The sequence below is a fragment of the Astatotilapia calliptera genome, chromosome 10, assembly GCF_900246225.1.
Source record: "Astatotilapia calliptera chromosome 10, fAstCal1.2, whole genome shotgun sequence".
Lineage (NCBI taxonomy): Eukaryota > Metazoa > Chordata > Actinopteri > Cichliformes > Cichlidae > Astatotilapia > Astatotilapia calliptera.
The window spans coordinates 12,379,851-12,399,368 of NC_039311.1; the positions used below are offsets into that span (position 1 = coordinate 12,379,851).

General features: G+C 40.2%; 1 protein-coding gene across 3 annotated transcripts; it reads left to right on the plus strand.

The window, feature by feature from the left end:
• The first annotated feature begins 2,936 nt into the window (after positions 1-2,936).
• On the plus strand, positions 2,937-18,357 carry gucy2d (guanylate cyclase 2D, retinal). 3 transcript variants are annotated; one of them, XM_026182851.1, is made up of 20 exons: positions 2,937-3,080; positions 5,955-6,004; positions 7,487-8,487; positions 8,706-9,007; positions 9,133-9,505; positions 9,603-9,687; positions 9,758-9,872; positions 10,020-10,139; positions 10,249-10,329; positions 10,471-10,647; positions 10,731-10,884; positions 10,988-11,137; positions 11,273-11,421; positions 11,503-11,666; positions 12,175-12,367; positions 13,754-13,928; positions 14,756-14,854; positions 15,486-15,580; positions 15,676-15,758; positions 15,919-18,357. In XM_026182851.1, exons 3-20 carry the CDS (start codon positions 7,623-7,625, stop codon positions 16,001-16,003), a joined length of 3,465 nt encoding a protein of 1,154 aa, XP_026038636.1. In that variant the 5' UTR covers positions 2,937-3,080; positions 5,955-6,004; positions 7,487-7,622; the 3' UTR covers positions 16,004-18,357. The 3 variants fall into 3 exon arrangements, with proteins under 3 accessions (XP_026038636.1, XP_026038635.1, XP_026038634.1); XM_026182850.1 differs by lacking the exon at positions 2,937-3,080 and adding an exon at positions 5,439-5,792; XM_026182849.1 differs by lacking the exons at positions 2,937-3,080; positions 5,955-6,004 and adding an exon at positions 5,439-5,903.
• Positions 18,358-19,518: the final 1,161 nt, after the last annotated feature.

Genomic DNA, 19,518 nt, shown 5'->3' on the forward strand with positions numbered 1-19,518 from the left:
ACAGTAATTTAACTTAGAGAGCTGCTGGGACTACTTGATGTCAATATACTTCTATTTAATATATGACTTACATTTTGAACAATTTATACTTGAACCAAGAGTAAATGTTAAAACTTAAAAAACAAAATTAAAAAAAATAAAAATCACATGTTAACAACAACAATAATAACAGACTTTTGTATTTATATCACTGTGTGTGTCCATCTTCTACATGCATTTCTCTGATCAGAAGCAGCTCACTGAGGACAGTGTATTCAGACAGTCACAGGAGGTTTCCTGTTACCTAACCCACATTTTACGTGACGTTCTCAAATGCTGTTCAAGCATTCCCTGCCTCATAGCTCAAATCCTCTGACCCTGAAAATACTAAGTGATGTCACTTGCAGAGGCTCCCAAATGAATTCAGCAATTAAGTGAGGTCACATAAGAGGCAAATGTCTAAGCTTTTCTACTGCTCCTCCCACAGGCCCTCCCAGAGTATGAATAATTTACTGTGACAAACTGCTTCACGAGAGAAAGTAATTCCGAGAAACACACAGCTTTGCGAACCACGTGACCGCGAATGTGCCAGTTTCATACTGTCAGCTTAAGACCTACATGTTTGCTTAAGACAAAAAAATACTGAGTCATTTCCAAATGTGTCCTGTTGACCTTTTATACCCTCTCAACATGGGTAAAATTGTGTGTTAGGCTCCAAACAAAAAGAGCGTTAGGACTAAAATTAGTCAGGAAGTTACTGATCAGAAGTGCTGATGCCCTTCTGTTAGCACTGTGCAGCGTTGCATCTCCTGTTGTAGGCCAAACAGGTTCTTCGCTCAACTGGGCTGACCGTGTGTCTGACCTTGCTTTGAAGTGATTTCTGTCAGTGCTGTTGGCCATGTCACTAAGAGGCTTGCAGGGAGCCAGTTTAGCACAGCCTCACCTTACTAATCTAATTACAGAACAAACGTATCCTCACACTTGCATATGGGAGAGACCACCGACACAGTACTCGGCCTCAGCAGAGGGTGATGTGTTTGAGCATCACTTTTGGGCGTCTTTGTTTTGTTGATACTATGTTTAAAATGTGACGTTTTCCTTCCTCCTTATTAGTTTAAAAATCCAGCTGCAGGGCTGCAGTGAACTGAACATGCTGCATGCGCTTAAGAGCCACTGCAGATTGTGAGTGGCTTACCACAGATAACATTCAGATGTTTTAAGCTTTGTGCACCAGTTCACCCAGGACATCTCCCTGTTTAAACATGTATTGCGCTCATGTTGATCTTTTGACTCTAACTACTATGTCAGGCATATATTCCAAATTTTGCAGTGACTTGCATGGACAATATGATGCAAAACTGCATGAAAAAAGTGCCTCAGTCAAACAGAAAGTAGTGTTTGCTCGAGTCATTTGCTGTTTTAACAGGTGAGGTTCTAGTTATTTAAGAAAAATCTCAGGTGTAATTGGCTTAATGATAATATTTTTTAAAAATTACAGGTACGTTTTAGCATTATCAACAAACTAGATATCACAGGCTGTAAAGCCGATGTAATTAAACCTCTACTTAATAAAGGCTTCATTCAATCCAAGCGTTTCAGCCACTTATCGACCTAAATCCTGCCCCAGTATAGCTGAAATCCTTTAAAAAATGGTTGCAAATGGTCGTGAATTGTTTCTGTCAGAGAAACAGTTTAAACAGAACTGGTGAAAGTTTACAATCTTCTTAAAGACTGATGGACAAGAGAATCATTTTATTTAATGCCAGTGATCTCAACGATTTATTACTGAAACTGGAAAGTACCATTGGGTTTATAGGAAGCACACTATGCTGCTTTCTGTCTTATTGACAGTTTGTTTGAGTAGATGATGAGTCAGTAGTCCAAAGGTTCATGTGTTTGGTGATAGCAGAAGTTTGGAGTCCTTGATAACATAAAACAACTCTTTGGGGCCACCTTCTTTCATCTGTGCAATAATATCTAATTTAAGAACCCTGTCTCAGAGTGATGCCAGAGTCCGTGCATTGTTAATTCTTTTGTAATTCTTTACCATCAACCTGCTCCTATATAACTCTGAGATGCTCTGACTGGTCAGCAGTGCCATAGTGAAATTGCTGAGCACACTTCCAAAAATTGAAAAAACTGGTGTAAAATCCTTCTCCTCAAATTTAAAACCCCGAATGACCAGGTTCTTCAAGACCTCACATACCCATATTATCCTAACAGAGCACTTCTTGGTCTTACAATTTCCAAAAGTAGAATGGGAAGCAGAGCTCAGCTATCTGATCAGCATGTAACCAGCTCCCTGAACGCTGAACCATCCGATGGCTCACTCCATATAAATGTAGCTATTTCATGTTATAAACATGCACTCGTGGCATACACTATAAATGCCACTGTGCTAATTTGTACAGTGCACTCACTTGATCCAAAGAAGGACATTTAAAGTATTTCCATGATTCAATCGATTGCATTTCACTTATTCCATGCTAATTGAAAGGTTTAGTTGCTTACACTGAGTTATCTGCACATTTCACCTGCCTACAGAGCAGTGCAGTTGTGCAAACTTGTTTCATTTAATTTACTGAATTTGTGCTTGTTTTTACGAATTATGTAATACTTCTGCAATAGCAAATGCAAAAACTCACGGGGCTCATGATTATTATTTCAGCTGTGTTGTGTTTAGACCTCTTGTGGCTGCATAATGTTGCTTTCAGTGTGTGCTACTGTAATATCTGCTTAACAGATGAAGTGTAATTAACTTTTGCTTGGATGTACCATATTAACTTCAAATGACTTATCCTACTCGAGCACTGCAAACTCAAAATAAACAAGTTAGTGTAGTTCACCCCTCTTAAGTTAACGTAACTTAATGTTTTCGAGGCTTAAGTTTGTGGTTTGTGTTTTGTCCTCTTTCTCTCTGTCTGTCTTGTCTCTTTCCTCCCTGTCCATCTGCAAGTACATCTTGATCAGGAGCTGCATGTTCCTGATATGAGTTTGATGGCTGTACAGCACCACTGTGATGGGTTTTCCACTCCACTTTAAGGGTAGAAGAAGCTTGCCACCAACATTTAACTTGGTGAGAGTTTGTGAAATGCACAAAGGTAATTGTCATATTTCCTTTGACATTATTGTAATATCATATGTATCCAAGTGGTGTGGTATAAATAAAACAGAGCTGAACTGAATGTAAGAAGGGGGTAATGCAAAGCAGCAGGGTTATATGGAGCTACAGACACAGTTGCCTTTGTTAGACTCGAGACCCAAGAGGTCAGTAGCATTTCTATAATTTAAAGTGGGCATCAATGATAAAACAGCCAGCTGCATTAGAGCCAAAGTTTCTCACCAAGGTCATGCTAAGGTGTGCATGATGAGCAAAGATTGAAAACAACTCTCTGTCTGAAAGTGAAGGTTTCACCCCAGCACAGATTTTATGTGTATATTTGAGTGAGTGACACGTTGCTGTTCTGGTAACAAAATGTCTCCTGTACAGTGGGGCAAAAAAGTATTTAGTCAGCCACCGATTGTGCAAGTTCCCCCACTTAAAATGATGACAGAGGTCAGTAATTTGCACCAGAGGTACACTTCAACTGTGAGAGACAGAATGTGAAAAAAAAATCCATGAATTCACATGGTAGGATTTGTAAAGAATTTATTCGTAAATCAGGGTGGAAAATAAGTATTTGGTCACCTCAAACAAGGAAAATCTCTGGCTCTCACAGACCTGTAACGTCTTCTGTAAGAAGCTTTTCTGTCCCCCACTCGTTACCTGTATGAATGGCACCTGTTTGAACTCATCATCTGTATAAAAGACACCTGTCCACAGCCTCAAACAGTCAGACTCCAAACTCCGCCATGGCCAAGGCCAAAGAGCTTTCGAAGGACACCAGGAAAAGTATTGTAGACCTGCACCAGACTGGGAAGAGTGAATCTACAATAGGCAAGCAGCTTGGTGTGAAAAAATCTACTGTGGGAGCAATCATCAGAAAATGGAAGACATACAAGACCACTGATAATCTCCCTCGATCTGGGGCTCCACGCAAGATCTCATCCCGTGGGGTCAAAATGATCATGAGAACGGTGAGCAAAGATCCCAGAACCACACGGGGGGACCTGGTGAATGACCTGCAGAGAGCTGGGACCAAAGTAACAAAGGTCACCATCAGTAACACACTACAACGGCAGGGAATCAAATCCCGCAGTGCCAGACGTGTTCCGCTGCTGAAGCCAGTGCATGTCCAGGCCCGTCTGAAGTTTGCCAGAGAGCACATGGATGATACAGCAGAGGATTGGGAGAATGTCATGTGGTCAGATGAAACCAAAGTAGAACTTTTTGGTATAAACTCAACTCGTCGTGTTTGGAGGACGAAGAATACTGAGTTGCATCCCAAGAACACCATACCTACTGTGAAGCATGGGGGTGGAAACATCATGCTATGGGGCTGTTTTTCTGCCAAGGGGACAGGACGACTGATCCGTGTTAAGGACAGAATGAATGGGGCCATGTATCATGAGATTTTGAGCCAAAACCTCCTTCCATCAGTGAGAACTTTGAAGATGAAACGAGGCTGGGTCTTCCAACATGACAATGATCCAAAACACACCGCCCGGGCAACAAAGGAGTGGCTCCGTAAGAAGCATTTGAAAGTCCTGGAGTGGCCTAGCCAGTCTCCAGACCTCAACCCCATAGAAAATCTGTGGCGGGAGTTGAAAGTCCGTGTTGCTCGGCGACAGCCCCAAAACATCACTGCTCTCGAGAAGATCTGCATGGAGGAATGGGCCAAAATACCAGCTACTGTGTGTGCAAACCTGGTAAAGACCTATAGTAAACGTTTGACCTCTGTTATTGCCAACAAAGGTTATGTTACAAAGTATTGAGTTGTATTTTTGTTATTGACCAAATACTTATTTTCCACCCTGATTTACGAATAAATTCTTTACAAATCCTACCATGTGGATTCATGGATTTTTTTTTTCACATTCTGTCTCTCACAGTTGAAGTGTACCTCTGGTGCAAATTACTGACCTCTGTCATCATTTTAGGTGGGGGAACTTGCACAATCGGTGGCTGACTAAATACTTTTTTGCCCCACTGTATGAGGAGTACTGCACGGGATATTATACCTTCTCTTGTCTTTATGCTTTCCTAATACCTAAGACTGATTTAATATACTTATATAATCTGAGCATCTCTTGGTCATGCTCATTGTGAAGCACTATTTTCTCACCAGTTCATCCCGGCTCTGATTGGTCCGACTGTCCATCAGTCTTTAAAATACTTAAGGACTGATGGATGGCTTAGGTTGTTTTACAACTAATTTGTGAATGTGATAATTTCTAGATTACATCAGCACCTCAGTTAGCACACAGTGCAAAAGACAGTGGATGTGCTTCTACTCCCGCCCCCCACACACTCTCTTTCCACACCGTGGATTAAAAGCTAAGGAAGGTTAAGAAGTCAAAGCTTGTCAGTCCTTCTCACTCTTCCATTTCTTTCTTCCATTTACTTGTTACTGTCCCCAGCTGTCTGCCAGTCTATTTTTAGCCAATCCAAACTCTGGATCAGAGCTGCGCTTCTTCTCACGCACCATCCCATTACTCAGTGCTTTCAGACTGGTCCCAATCCAAGCCAGGGACAGGAAGAACGAAAGCGAGGCTAAGCTACTGGAAATGTGGATATGTGTCATTTTCAGTATTGTCTTTGGGAACTTTAGGTACAAGTGGAGATAGCTGATTTTATTTATTTATTTGTTTACTTTTTACTTCACGTGACTTTTGGATTACATATGGTAGTTTTTTTCAACAAAGGACCACAGGTAACTGCTCCTGCTGGGTGCTTTAGTATTCTTAATCCACCTGGAGCTCGGATGGTGCTGAAGGACAAACTGCAACCCTGACATGGCTCCTTTGTAGAAAAACTGCTCCAGGTCAGAATTTATTTTCTTGTAACATTTATTTTATTGAATTCTCTTCCATAGGTCGGTCACTATTAATGAAAGGAATGTGTTCATCAGCCGCTTCTGTATAGGTGAGGCCACGGAAATTTCAAGCACTGACTTTTCTCTTGTAAACTAGATCTGTCTTTGAATTTGAAATAGACTTTTGGGGTATTTAACTCAATAAAATGATGCAATTTTCAGTGGCATATCAGAACAAGCTTAGTACATTCTAGTCCCTGCTCCTCTTAAGATATTAGCAACTGATAAGCCAAAGTCAGCATTAGCCACTTTCAGGAGCCTTGATGGTTGCTACTCATGTGCTTTAACTTAGCTTTAGGACAGGCTAAGAACACTGAAATTTGTAGTTTAACATTTGTTTATCAAGAAATCTAATTTAGAAGAGTTTTAACTTCTCTGTGATTTACCTTTATTTTTATTTATTTTTTATTTTTTAAAGTAATCTGACACTTTTAGCGTTTAAAGCTTAAAGCATGAAATAATTCCCAAAAAAATATGTGTTTGAAGCTGGAGTGTTTCTTAAATCTTCTGACAAAAACAGACAACACATAAAAAAATAAAATAAAAATATTTTGCATGCATGTCTGAGCTTTAATTTGAAGATTTTTTTCTACATTCATCCTTTATTGTGGAATTTATTGCTTAACATATAAATGGGTGAGGGTTAAAATCACGCTGTAAAGGTCTCAAAAACTCATGTATAAAATATGATACACTTGACATTGAAAGGGTTAAGATGATGACTAAATCTTTTATATTTATGTTCCAATACATATTTTATTTATGTATATAAAAATATGTATGGGAACATTTCCAAACTGTTTTCTAACACCACCAGAAGCAAGCTACTGAGGCCTTTTGCTCTGCTGTCAGTGCTCATACTTAATACCACTAAAAATGTGAATTATCAAATTGCAATATATATTGAATTTCCAGTTGTGTTAACACTTATATAGGATACTTTACATTTATTTCAATAAATTCAGTTTGTATTGGCCAGAAATTCCAGTTAAAAATTAGAAAATAGCTTATGTGTCTCTTAAAGGTGAACCCGAATCACCTATGTACGGCCTGCTAAGCTAAGCTTTGCACTTTAAAATTTTTTGTTGTTGTTTTTCTTTTAGTTTTTTTTTTTTTTTTTTAGATTTTTCTAGAAGCTGATTTGAGGAAGTTGGATTTCAGAGAAAACAAGAAATGAAAGACTTTGGAAGGGTAAAGGAAGTTAGACTAAATGAAGAGATGGCCAGATTTAGCTCTGTGTTATCTGCCATTTGAACTGCATGGCCTGGGCAGAGCTAATCAGCTTGTTACTCACATGCCATTAATTCTCAGAGGAACAGGACAGGGACACTGGGCACCATTTCATCACCGAAGCAGATGGATAACTAATTAGATTCAACATTATGTTCTGTTAAATAAAACATCGCAGTGGGATGTGAGGCTAGCTTATGTGTTGATAGATGCATTTTAAAACCAGAGGACCCAAACACAGATCAGATTAAATGTCGTTCTACAACATTTCTCATGCTTTCCACCTTTTTTTTCGTTGGCAGTGATGGCTTGGAGTCGTGCTGTCACCTGTCCAGCTTTGGACTAGAGGGAGACATTCCCATTTACAGAGAAACTCTCACGCTAAACAGCCACCACTAGCCTTCTGTGTGTGAAGCATCTAAACAGCTGTGTGAGAAAATGGCACAACACATAGACCCCTGCTGTCTGCACAACCTCTCCTACCACCCGCGATGGCAGCACAACTTCATAAAAGGGAGGAGAAAAAAACATATATGGACAGACACTTTCAGCGGATGTAGTCGATTTGAATCTTTTTCAGCATCGTCATCATTGTCAAAAAGGTCATTATCATCCAGACCGCAGCTGCTATCATCTGCCCTGCAACACACCAGGAGCTGGTGGAGGAACTGGCTTCTTTTGCCCTTCCTCATAGTCTCATTTTTTCCCCATCAAGCCTCTGCAACCACTTTCACAATGGCTCTAGTTGGACCCTGGACATGTGACGTACTATACTCAAAAGCCCTCCCTGACTTGGCTGCCAGCCTTGCCATCAACCGCATAAACAAGAACACCTACCTCAGTAAAGGCTACTGGTATGACTACAAGTTGATCAATGAGGACTGCCAGTCATCCCGTGCCCTGGCTCGCTTTGCTGGGCTGAAAGGTTATGCAGCTGCTTACTTGGGCCCAGCCAACCCAGGCTACTGCTCCTCAGCTGCTTTGTACGCCAAAGAGTGGGATCTTGGGCATCTTTCCTGGGCCTGCCTCAAACCCAATATGAATAAAGGACATATGTATCCTAGTTTCATGAGGCCACTGCCACTCTCCTCTCATGTAATTTTTACAGTGTTGCGATTTTTTCGGTGGGCCCACGTGGCCATAATCTCAGAGGAGTCCGACTTGTGGGAAGCCACAGGGCATGAGCTGGCCTCTTCACTTAGGGCCCTTGGCCTGCCTGTTAAACCAGTGGTCACAATGGAGAACAACAAAGAAGGGCCTCGGGCAGCTTTGACAAAAGTGCGGGAGACAGACCGGGTCAGAGGTGAGTTGCTAAAAAAACACAGTTCAACTTGAACAAAACGACTGTGATGTGATATCTGAATATTCTTTTTTTTCCTTTAATTTCCAAAACATAGGGTTGGGGTTCAGGTTAGGGTAGAGTAACTAAGCTAATCAGACCTCCTAGAGTTACAAAGCCTGCACATGCTATATTTCACATGAATTGGGATTATAAACTGTCTTTAAACTTTACTTTTCTAGTGGTCATCATGTGCATGCCCTCAGTCCTGATTGGTGGCCAAGCCCAGTACCAACTTCTGACAACAGCCTCGGCTATGCGCATGATTGATCGTGGCTATGTGTTCATTCCCTACGACACCCTTCTCTACTCACTACCCTACAATGATGCACCCTACTATATGCTGGGCAATGACACCAAGCTCCGGAAAGCCTTTGATGGAGTTTTAACTATCACCATGGACTCTGGTGAACGCAATTTCTACGAGGCCTTCAAACAAGCACAGGACAGCTATGAAATACGTACCAGCACTCCCCCAGAGCAGGTGAGAACATCTAATAAGAATCTACTTCATTAAGAAATGACAGAAAGTAAAAGACAAATCTCGAAGGATAGGAAAAAGACACAAATCTGAAGTTTAAATGGCTACTGTGCTGTCCCTTCTTTAAGGTTTCTCCATTCTTTGGCACCATCTACAATATGATGTACTACACAGCTATGGCTGTTGAGCAGGCCCGCGATAGAGAAGGCCACTGGGTAACTGGTCGGATCCTGGCCGATGGCGAGGGTGGCTTTGAGTTTGAAGGATTCAATCAGCCCCTGAGGGCTGGCAGGAACGGTGAAGGCATGCAAGCTCAATATGTGGTCCTGGACTACAGCGGCATTGGCAACACCCTGTACTCCACTCATTCGCTTCATGCTTCTCACACGGACAGCAAGAGCGGGGGCTTGAAATATCTCGGCCGTTCAATCCATTTTGCAGGGAGCACTCCCTACAAAGACTCAACCTGCTGGTTTAGCCCATACTTTGCCTGTACTGGAGGTGATTGTGCTTGTAGTGCCATTGCTAAAAACAAATTTAAAAATAAGCCAATGCTGACTTTAGTGCATTCAAACTATCTTTGTGGTTCTCTCCCAAGGCATAAATTTGGCTGCTGTCTTCTTGCTTTTCCTGATGTTCATTTCGTTGATTGGATTTTTAGTAAACATCTTTCTTCGCTACAGGTATGTATCTGATTTTGTTCAGGCTTGTGTAGCTTGGAAAATATGTAATGATTGTTTTCGGTCTTTTCAGGAGAGATGGCAAAGTTGGGTTCAGCTTTGGAGGTGGTGGCCACAGTAGCGGATCGACCAAGGTGGTCCTGACCCTTGATGACCTGGTCTTCATCAATACCCAAGTCAGCAAGCGGGTGAGTTCTGTGCTGAATCAATACTGCTGTCTTTGGCTTCTCTCTGAAATGCACGCACTACATACCTACAGTAGTATGGACTGTATGAAAGCTGCACATTGTTTACTCTGAGTTTACACATCCTCTTTGAACCCTGTGTGTGAGCAGAAGCTAAATGATGACAGTATAGCAAAAAGCCAGGGGGATATGAAGACGCCTCACCACTCAGTGTCCGGCCGTAGCTACTTGGCCTCCACGCCAGACAGCTCGAATATTGCTGTTTTTGAGGTGAGAGTCAGATGTTCACATTCAGTAAACTTCAGTACAATGTTTAGAAGCTGAAGTCTTTTTGATGTTTTTGGTGTCACGATGACTTTGTTGTTTGTTTAAATGCCAGGGTGACTGGGTTTGGCTGAAGAAATGCCCTGCTGGATCAGTATCAAACGTCTATAACAGCACTGAGAATGTCTTTGTCAAGGTAAATGAAAATATGTTATTTAATGGATAACTGAATCTTAACTGTAGCCAGAAACCATTTGGTCATCTGAATTTGCCTTAACACCCTGATCACAAAAGCTACGGTGAACTATATCTAATATTGCCACTGTTTGCTTCTCAGCTCAGAGAAATGAGGCACGAGAACCTCAATCTGTTACTGGGGCTGTTCTTCGACTCTGGGATCTTTGGTGTTGTGATCGAGCACTGCACCAGGGGCAGCTTGGAGGATTTGCTCAGCAATGAAGAAGTGCGTCTCGACTGGATGTTCAAGTCTTCCTTGTTATCGGATCTGATCCGGGTAAGAGATCTATGAGGTGATCTGTCAGTGTTTCATTTCTTATTTTACCATGTTTGTCACACATTTCTACAAACTGGCATCAGGGTATGAAGTACCTGCACCATCGCGATATCATCCACGGTCGACTCAAATCCCGTAACTGTGTGGTAGATGGGCGTTTTGTGCTGAAGGTGACAGATTACGGGTTCAATGAGATTTGGATTGTCCAAAATATTGACACAGATGAAAAGCCAGAGGGTGAGTGCATGCGCATGCACATCCACGTAATAATTATTATTGTAAGTTTTGTTTGCATGTATCATTTTTTACTAACTGTGCACTTGATAAAAAAAAAAAAAAGATCTACTTTGGACGGCTCCTGAGCTGCTGCGAAGTTCTAGTGAGAAGAGGAGGGGCACTTTTGCAGGTGATGTCTACAGTTTCTCCATTGTTTGCCAGGAGGTCATCTCCCGCTCTGCACCTTTCTGCATGTTGGATATGCCTCCCAAAGGTAAGTAATATGCTACTACTTTTAGTACTTTTCATTAACAGTTTAAATCACAGTTAGCTGACAAGACTGGGTAAACTAAATCTTGCACTAATGTTTCTGCCTGGGCGGGTTTTTTGTTTATGTGTATGATGACAGAGATTATCAACAAGGTCAAGGAGCCTCCGCCTTTGTGTCGGCCTGTCATATCAGTGGAGGAGGCCCCGGTGGACGTGATACAGGTCATGAAACAGGCCTGGAGCGAAGAACCAGAGCGGAGGCCGACCTTTGATGATATCTTCAAACAGGTATAAACACATGTTTGTATGTTTTCACATGTTAGTCTGTAGCTAGGTGGACACAGCTGAGTTTTTCTCTCCATGTGACAGTTCAAGAGCATCACCAAGGGAAAGAAAACCAACATCATTGACTCCATGCTGCGCATGTTGGAACAGTACTCCTCCAACTTAGAGGATCTGATCAGAGAGAGGACGGAGGAGCTGGAGGTGGAGAGGCAGAAGACTGACAATCTGGTGGCTCAGATGTTGCCCAAGTGAGTTTCCATCAGCTTTCATTAGCACATGAAAGACATGACAGTATTGACTCCATAGCCATAAGTATTGAGTTTTAAACATGATTACCTTCTGGGGTTTGCAGATCAGTCAACACCTCAAGCTGTTGCTGGATCAGTTCTTGGTTCAGAGGCTTGCTGCACACTGTAGAAATTATTTGAGACAAATTTGTGGAGTTATACAGAAATATCTCAGGTGTATTCCAGTTATTCTCTGATTTGTTGAAACATTAATAAATGTACCATTAAGCAATGCTCAGAAACTATGAGATGAGATTTTTTTCAGTTGTCTCATTAAACAAAAAGCTGAATTTATTTTAGTCATATAGTCATAAAAGAACATATAGAAACAGATCTGTATTAAACTGTTGACTCCATATTGATACGTAGTTCTTGCACATGTTTTTAGAAATAAGGACTAAAGCTGAATGTCTGTAATCGTCTGTATGTCCTGAACATTTCATTTTCCACTTATCCATTTCTCCTTTAGGTCTGTGGCCCAGGCACTGAAGACAGGCAAGCCTGTCAAACCAGAGCATTTCAATCAGATCACGCTGTACTTCAGTGACATTGTGGGCTTCTCCACCATTTCATCTCTTAGCGAACCCATTGAGGTGGTCAACCTACTCAATGACCTCTACTCACTTTTTGATGCTATCATTCTGCTGCATGATGTCTACAAGGTGAATGTTGAAATACCAACACATGACATAAATGTCACCCAGGTAGCTGCACTCAGGCTGAGCCTTTGCTCCACCTCCCATGGTTCGTTTCCCCATGTTACATGCCATTATGCTCCATTGCTGCTTCCTTCATCTGTCCTGGAAAACAAAATGTAATATATATATATATATATAGTATTTTATATTATATTACAGTATTATATAGAATATATTTATGTAATGACCAATCAAAGTTTACTAGAAACGACATAGATTTAACTGATAACTGATGTGTTATTGTAGCCATGTCATTTCTTTCCTGTAGCTCCTTTGTTATTCCTTTATTGTCATCCTTTTGGGAAAAAATTAGGAGCTACCCAGAGATATGTAATCATCATCATCAAAGACACACCTTCCCATTTAATGTTTTTTCTTTATTTAGATGACTATTTACATTGTAGATTCTGACTGAAGGCATCAAAACTATGAATGAGCACATATGAATTATGTAGTGAAGAAAAGAAAAGTGTGAAATAAGTTAAAACATGTTTTATATTTTGGATTCTTCAAAATAGACATGCTTTGCTTACTTTGCTTACTGTTCCCAGAGATGCTGAACACTTGTTGGCCCTCATGCTGTTACTCTGCAGTCCATCTCATCCCAAACCATCTTGATTGGGTTTAGGGCGACTGGCGGCTATTTGACCATAAAGGCCTGATTCGTGCAGTCTCCTCTGAGCAGTTGATGTAGAGATGAGCCCGCTACTTGAACTCTGTGCGGCATTGATCTGGGCTCTAATCTGAGGTGCTGGTGACTCGGATGTATTTATCCTCAACAGCAGAGGTGACTCTTGGTCTTCCTTTTCTGGGACGGTCTTCATTAGAGGCAGTTTTGTCGTAGTGCTTGATGGTTTTTGTGACTGCTCTGAACTGACTGACCTTTAGTTCTTAAAATAATGGACTGTCGTTTCGCTTTACTTAGCTGGTTGGTTCTTACCTTAATATGAATTCCAACAGTTGTCAGCTGTGTACTTCTGCACAACACAACTGATGGTCCCAAGGCAAGAAATCTCCACAAATGAACCCTGACAAGGCGCACCTGTGAAGTGAAAACCGTTTTAGGTGACTACATCATGAAGCTTATTGAGAGAAGGCCGAGGGTTTGCAGCGCTGTTGACAAAGCAAAGAGTGGCTACTTTGAGGAATCTAAAATATAAGACACATTTAGAGTTATTTATCATTTTGTCTTTGCTACATAATTCCATATATCTTGCTTCATATATTTGATGTGTCTACAATGTAGAAAGTAGTAAAAATAAAGAAAAAACACTGAATGAGAGGGTGTGTCCAAACTTTTGACTTATATGGTATCAGTTTGTGTTCAACTCTCCTCTTTTTCTCTTCTAGGTGGAAACTATTGGAGATGCCTACATGGTAGCATCAGGGGTCCCCAACAGGAACGGCAATCGCCATGCAGCTGAAATGGCCAACATGTCTCTTGACATCCTCCACTGCATTGGAACCTTCAAGCCGAGGCACATGCCTGATCTCAAAATCAGAATACGTGTTGGCCTGCACAGTGGTAAATAATGTGTTCATCCTTTCTGTGATGTGACAAACCCTGAATGTGTGATTTAAGCTTTAAGCTTCTCACGAAGATTCCTTACTGGGCGTGCTGTGAAATTCAATTCAATGTTATTTATACAACTCCAAATCACAACAACAGATGCCTCAAGGCGCTTTATATTTTTAAGGTAGACCCTACAATAATACTTACAGAGAAAATCCAACAATCAAATGACCCCCTATGAGCAAGCACTTTGGCAACAGTGGGAAGGAAAAACTCTCTTTTGACAGGAAGAAACCTCCAGCAGAACCAGGCTCAGCGAGGGGCGGCCATCTACCATGACCGGTTGGGAAGAGAGAGACAGGATGAAAGAAAAAATTATTATTATTATAAATAATTATAAAAAAAATTCTGGGTTTAGAATTTAATCTGAAGAAAAAGGTCAATAATGATCTATCCACACACCTGTTTATAAAAGCCAAATACATGCGTAAAAAGTAAAACAGTGCAAATTAAATCCAAAGGGAATTCAGAGAAATAGAACCACAGGGACTAAAGCTGCAATGACGAGGAGGCATTTTTACCTCCTTTATCTGTGTCTGAAGCTTATTCCTGGAAGAGTAAAACACTATCCACTTAGAGTGCTGTCATCCAATTAACACACTGCATACTCTGGATTTGTGACTCTATACTGTGACTTTCTTTATGTGCACAGGACCTATATTTTTATATATTGGGTTGAAACTGTAGAGAAAAAGGCTTAAAAGCATACCAGTATAAAGAATATTTAAGGTATTGTTATGGAGGAAGTCTTTGTAACCTATATGTACTGTTGTTTGTAGGCCCAGTTGTAGCAGGAGTAGTCGGCCTTACGATGCCTCGGTACTGTCTGTTTGGAGACACTGTCAACACAGCATCTCGAATGGAGTCCACGGCATTGCGTGAGTGTCTTGTGCATGATTGTATGAACCACATGTTTCTTTCTTTTGCTCTCTTTTTCTTTTTTTCTAATGCTGGAATAGTGGGAGGGAGGTCAGGTGTCTTTCAATTTGTGTGCATGCTGCTTGAAGCTAAATAGGGCTTTGAGTGAGGAGTCCTTCCTAATCCTTTAAGGCTATCAGCAGAATTAGAGGCCAATTTAAAGTTTCGGAATAAATGCCGTCAATGACCAAGTTTTTCTTGACAACCTTCTACAAGGTGCACACATTTAGTAAATGCCCTGTAATTTAAAAAAGGAAAAAAGAAAAGGAAATTTAGAAAAAAAAAAACCCTCTCATTTAATAATGTTCTCAGTAAATAATTGTAATTAAAAATTTGTATTGAAAAACATTCACATTCAACTTATCAGTGGTAGTTTCAGTCAAACTTAATCTAAAGTAACAGTTATGTGCTACATGATTATACTGATGGGTAATATGCTGCCACCAAGTGGCTTAACCTCAGAAGAACAGTCTGTTTTCTGCCCAGTCTTGTAGACTTAGTCATTTTAAACCCAGGAATGCTCCAAGCCCAAGATTTTATATTAAACTGTGTACCTGTACCAAAGCTAAGGTTTCACCTGTATTTGCACAGCTTACAGAATCCATGTCAACCAAAGCACAGTTGATGTCCTGAAGAGCTTGAACCTTGGATATAAAATTGATGTCAGAGGCCTGACAGAGTTAAAGGTAAATAAAATGAAAAGGGACGCTAACCTCTACACCTGCTGAAGCATTAGATATGTGCTCTTAGCAACTGATTGCTGATGATTGTTTATTTGTAGGGAAAAGGTATTGAGACCACTTATTGGTTGGTGGGTAAAGAGGATTTCACCAAACCTCTGCCTGATCCTCGAGACCTTCCAGGGTAAGAGAATGGTTCTGTCATTTACACATGTTAATAGATGCAATTTGTCCGACTGAATCCGTTTTGATCATTTTAAAGAAAAAGTTACTGCAATCAAAGTTGCTTGTTGTTTTCTTTGTTCCAATTTACGGTGCATAAAAAGGTGTGTTTCCTATTACAGGGAATGCACTCATGTGATCAGTTTAGAAGAGATACCCGCCGACAGAAGACAAAAATTCCTGGATCGACAGAAGAAGACAAACTAGCCCGTGGTTTATCATTGGAAAGTGATCAGAGGTAGATCATTGACTGAAAAGTTGAACATGCAATATCTGACAGCAACTACACACAAGACTAAAGAAAATTTCTATATTAATCACATCAATCAATCCTTTGCTCTTGTATGAAAAAAGTAGGTGAAACTGTCTATGCTCTATATGTTTATTGGATGTTTTATACCAAAAATAGACAAAAGTGACACTGCATATCCAAAAAGTGTAGGTTTATAGAACAGCACATTTTGCCTAACAGAAAGGCGTAACGACGAAGGTGTCTACAAATATGATTACAGTATTAAGTGTAATGCTGGTGTACTGTACTGTATGTATTTGTACTGAACCACGTGCTTTATAGAGATTCTGGAGGGATGCTGTCATAAACACCTTAATGGTGGAAGCTATTACTGCCTGATTATTCATCTCAGCTATAATGGTGTCTACACTGGACTCACTTTAGAGGCATTAACCCTGTCACAACAGCACAGAATGAAAACATTAATACATTTTTATAGCAATTTCAGCTGCAAACCTGGATAGCACATTCGGAGCTCAGGTCGAGGGTAGCTCTGATTTTGCTTTTGTAGCGGCAGTGTTGTTTACAGATGATGGAAGAAGCCATGCCACCCAAAAGTGATCAAAATCTATATATACATTAAAACATGGTGGATTTAATATTTTATAGTTTTATTAAAATATATCTAAAAAATAAACACAATTCCTCTTTGGCCACTTGGTCTTTAAAAATTTGATTTACATCTGTGGCCTGTTTGTTTCTAGCTGGATATCAACAATATGCAGTGCTTAACAAATTTATTTATGCAAGTAAGCATAAATATTTTTAGAAATCTGACAAAAACTCATTTAAAACAAAAAAATTCTGATCTGAACTGAAATGATTCGACCACTTAAATTATTCTTTTCTGTTTGTGAATGTAAGTAAATGACTGTAATTCGCAATATTAATCAAAAAAAGTAATATTTTTTGTGTTTGCTTTTTTAAGTTTTGAAAACAGTAAATTTAAAAATTCATCAAACACACCACTTAATAACAAATACTTCTTTATTCTATTCTTCTTTATCATGCGCATCGGCGTTATGGTTCTCTCGCTGTAATACTCTCTTTTCTTTGTGAGACTACATTAGCTGTGTGTTCTTTCTAATTAAATGTGAACTGCTTTACACTATGTTGACATTTTCTATCAAAACATAAAGGATGTAAGGCCCAAACCATTTGTCACTAACAGTGCACTAACACTGCATGCAGCCTATTACTGAAACACGCTGCATGCATGACTGAACGTGCTGCGTGTTCAACGGGGTCTTAACAAGACAGTAATAGGAAGACCTTATTTAATACAGTATGTGTGTTCTGCACTGATGCACAGAACGTTTGAATCAATTGACTGAAATGATCTCTAATAACATGCTTCAACAGACTTGGATTTTTCATGTGTATCGCCATCTTCTGCAGGAAAATGTCTGAATTTTTGTTTGGGAACTCTCCAAACTGCGGCAGTATCTAAAGTTCCTCTGAGATTGCACGTCCACCTCCGATGCCCATCCCTAGGGAATCCTGTTTTACAGAACATATCGCAGATGCATGTGAAGAGGAAAATAGGAGAACAGGAGGGTGGAGTCCTCTGAGTCACTTGTCTTTGGCTTGGGGATGTATATACTGTACATGTGTACATAGTTATTTTTTCTTTGTGTCCTGCAGGTTTAGGGGATTTTTGAAATGTTTCCTGCTCGAGTTCCCTAAACCCCTGACACAACAGGAGATATCAACAAAACATGAGGGTTTTATCACGGTGTATTCAAAAAGCCAGCAGCCACATTGTTCTCTCACTCTGTGTCGCCTTGCTAATTGTCTGCCACGGCACTGATATTGAAGCAACAATAGGCAGACAATGTGAGGATGTGATTTTCCTCTAAAAGCAGTTTTCAGGCTGCAGGCAGCTGGCTGCTGGCCACTTTTAACCTACAGCAGTTTGTCGCAGCAGCTCAGCATATGGACAAAAAAACAGAGGTCTGATGACTTGATTATCAGGTTGCTTGTGGTGTAGTCTTTCACACCATTAAGTGTTTAGCACCCTTTCCAGGCGTGATTAAACCCCAGATGAAGACAACCTGGAAGGTCCCGAATCAAGAGGACAAACATGGGGAAAGTGGTCTGAATATTTCTTTCTTTCATTTAATTCTGTGGTAGGCCTATAGGTAAGACCTACTCCTTTTTTTTAAACAATTTGCCAAACACATAGATCTCATCAATACTGAATGCACTGTATTGTTCATTTTCAAAGTGATATCACTGTGTTTCTGTAAATAAAATGTGTTTTAGTGAAGATTGTGTCTTCTTATGTTTGTCTGCCTACTGCTGAGTGTGTCGCGGATATTTTCCCAGATGATGCCCTGACGCTACACTGCAATATGCTTTTGAAATGAGCCAATAAAATTCAGTAAAAAAACAGTAAATCACAATATAAATCACAGGTGGGTTGAAGCTGTGAAATCTGTTCATGCATGTTTTAAGGGTATAAGGTTTGAAGCAGTGCTGATGGAGCATTAAACCACGAGCTACATTAAAACTACGCTTATTTAAGAAAATGCAGCAGCTCAGTGTGAGTCGTGAAACTCCCCACTTTGCTGAGCCAGTGATGCTAACAAGCTTTGACCTTACTTGGGCTGGTGTGACTCTGCTTTATTCTGTAGTGGAACAATCAAATGAAAATGTAAGGAAGGCTTTACATAATGCAACTTCTATGCAATACCCTGCACATTGTAAACAAATTTAAGAACAGACTGTGTCTGCGCCGCTACCAGGAATTGTCCCCGAGGACAATGACAGCTCAAAAGCAATTCTTTCTACTGCCACTAACAAGGGCTGCTATGAGAACATGTTGACAGGTTGCTGTGCCAAACCTTTTTTGGCACTTTTTGGTGCAATCACACCCCTCAGATTTAACTACAGACTATCATCTACAGCATGAGACAGAATCTTTCTGAACTGCTATTTAATATAGTTGATTTACTGCTTGGATAGAAATCAGTTTATGCTTTATACATTAGTATTTCTGCATTATCTCCGTATTTATGCATCATAATAATAATTATATAAAAAAACTACCTTAAATCCACATTCACAAGCTTATCACAACCCTATTGTGTGAAATCCCGGTTCTGTTTAAGTGTGTTTGTTGCTCCCAGCAGATAAGACTGTTAAACAACAATAGGGCAGTATGATGTAGCCTGCAGATGAGTGTATCTGACTTGTGTTTATTATCTTCAAATTCAACCACAACATTTCGCAACTGATCGCCAAGGCAACCCATTTTATCAGTAGTTCCAGAAATATGTGATTATTATTAATAATTTGTTTGTTTCCCCTTTTTTTCTTACGCGTTTTTGTTATTAAAAATAACTGGAATTGAAAAGAACGAATTAATTGGGTTAACTGGGTTTTCTAAACGTGAAAAAGAGTCACGATTTTCTAGCTATTGTTATAA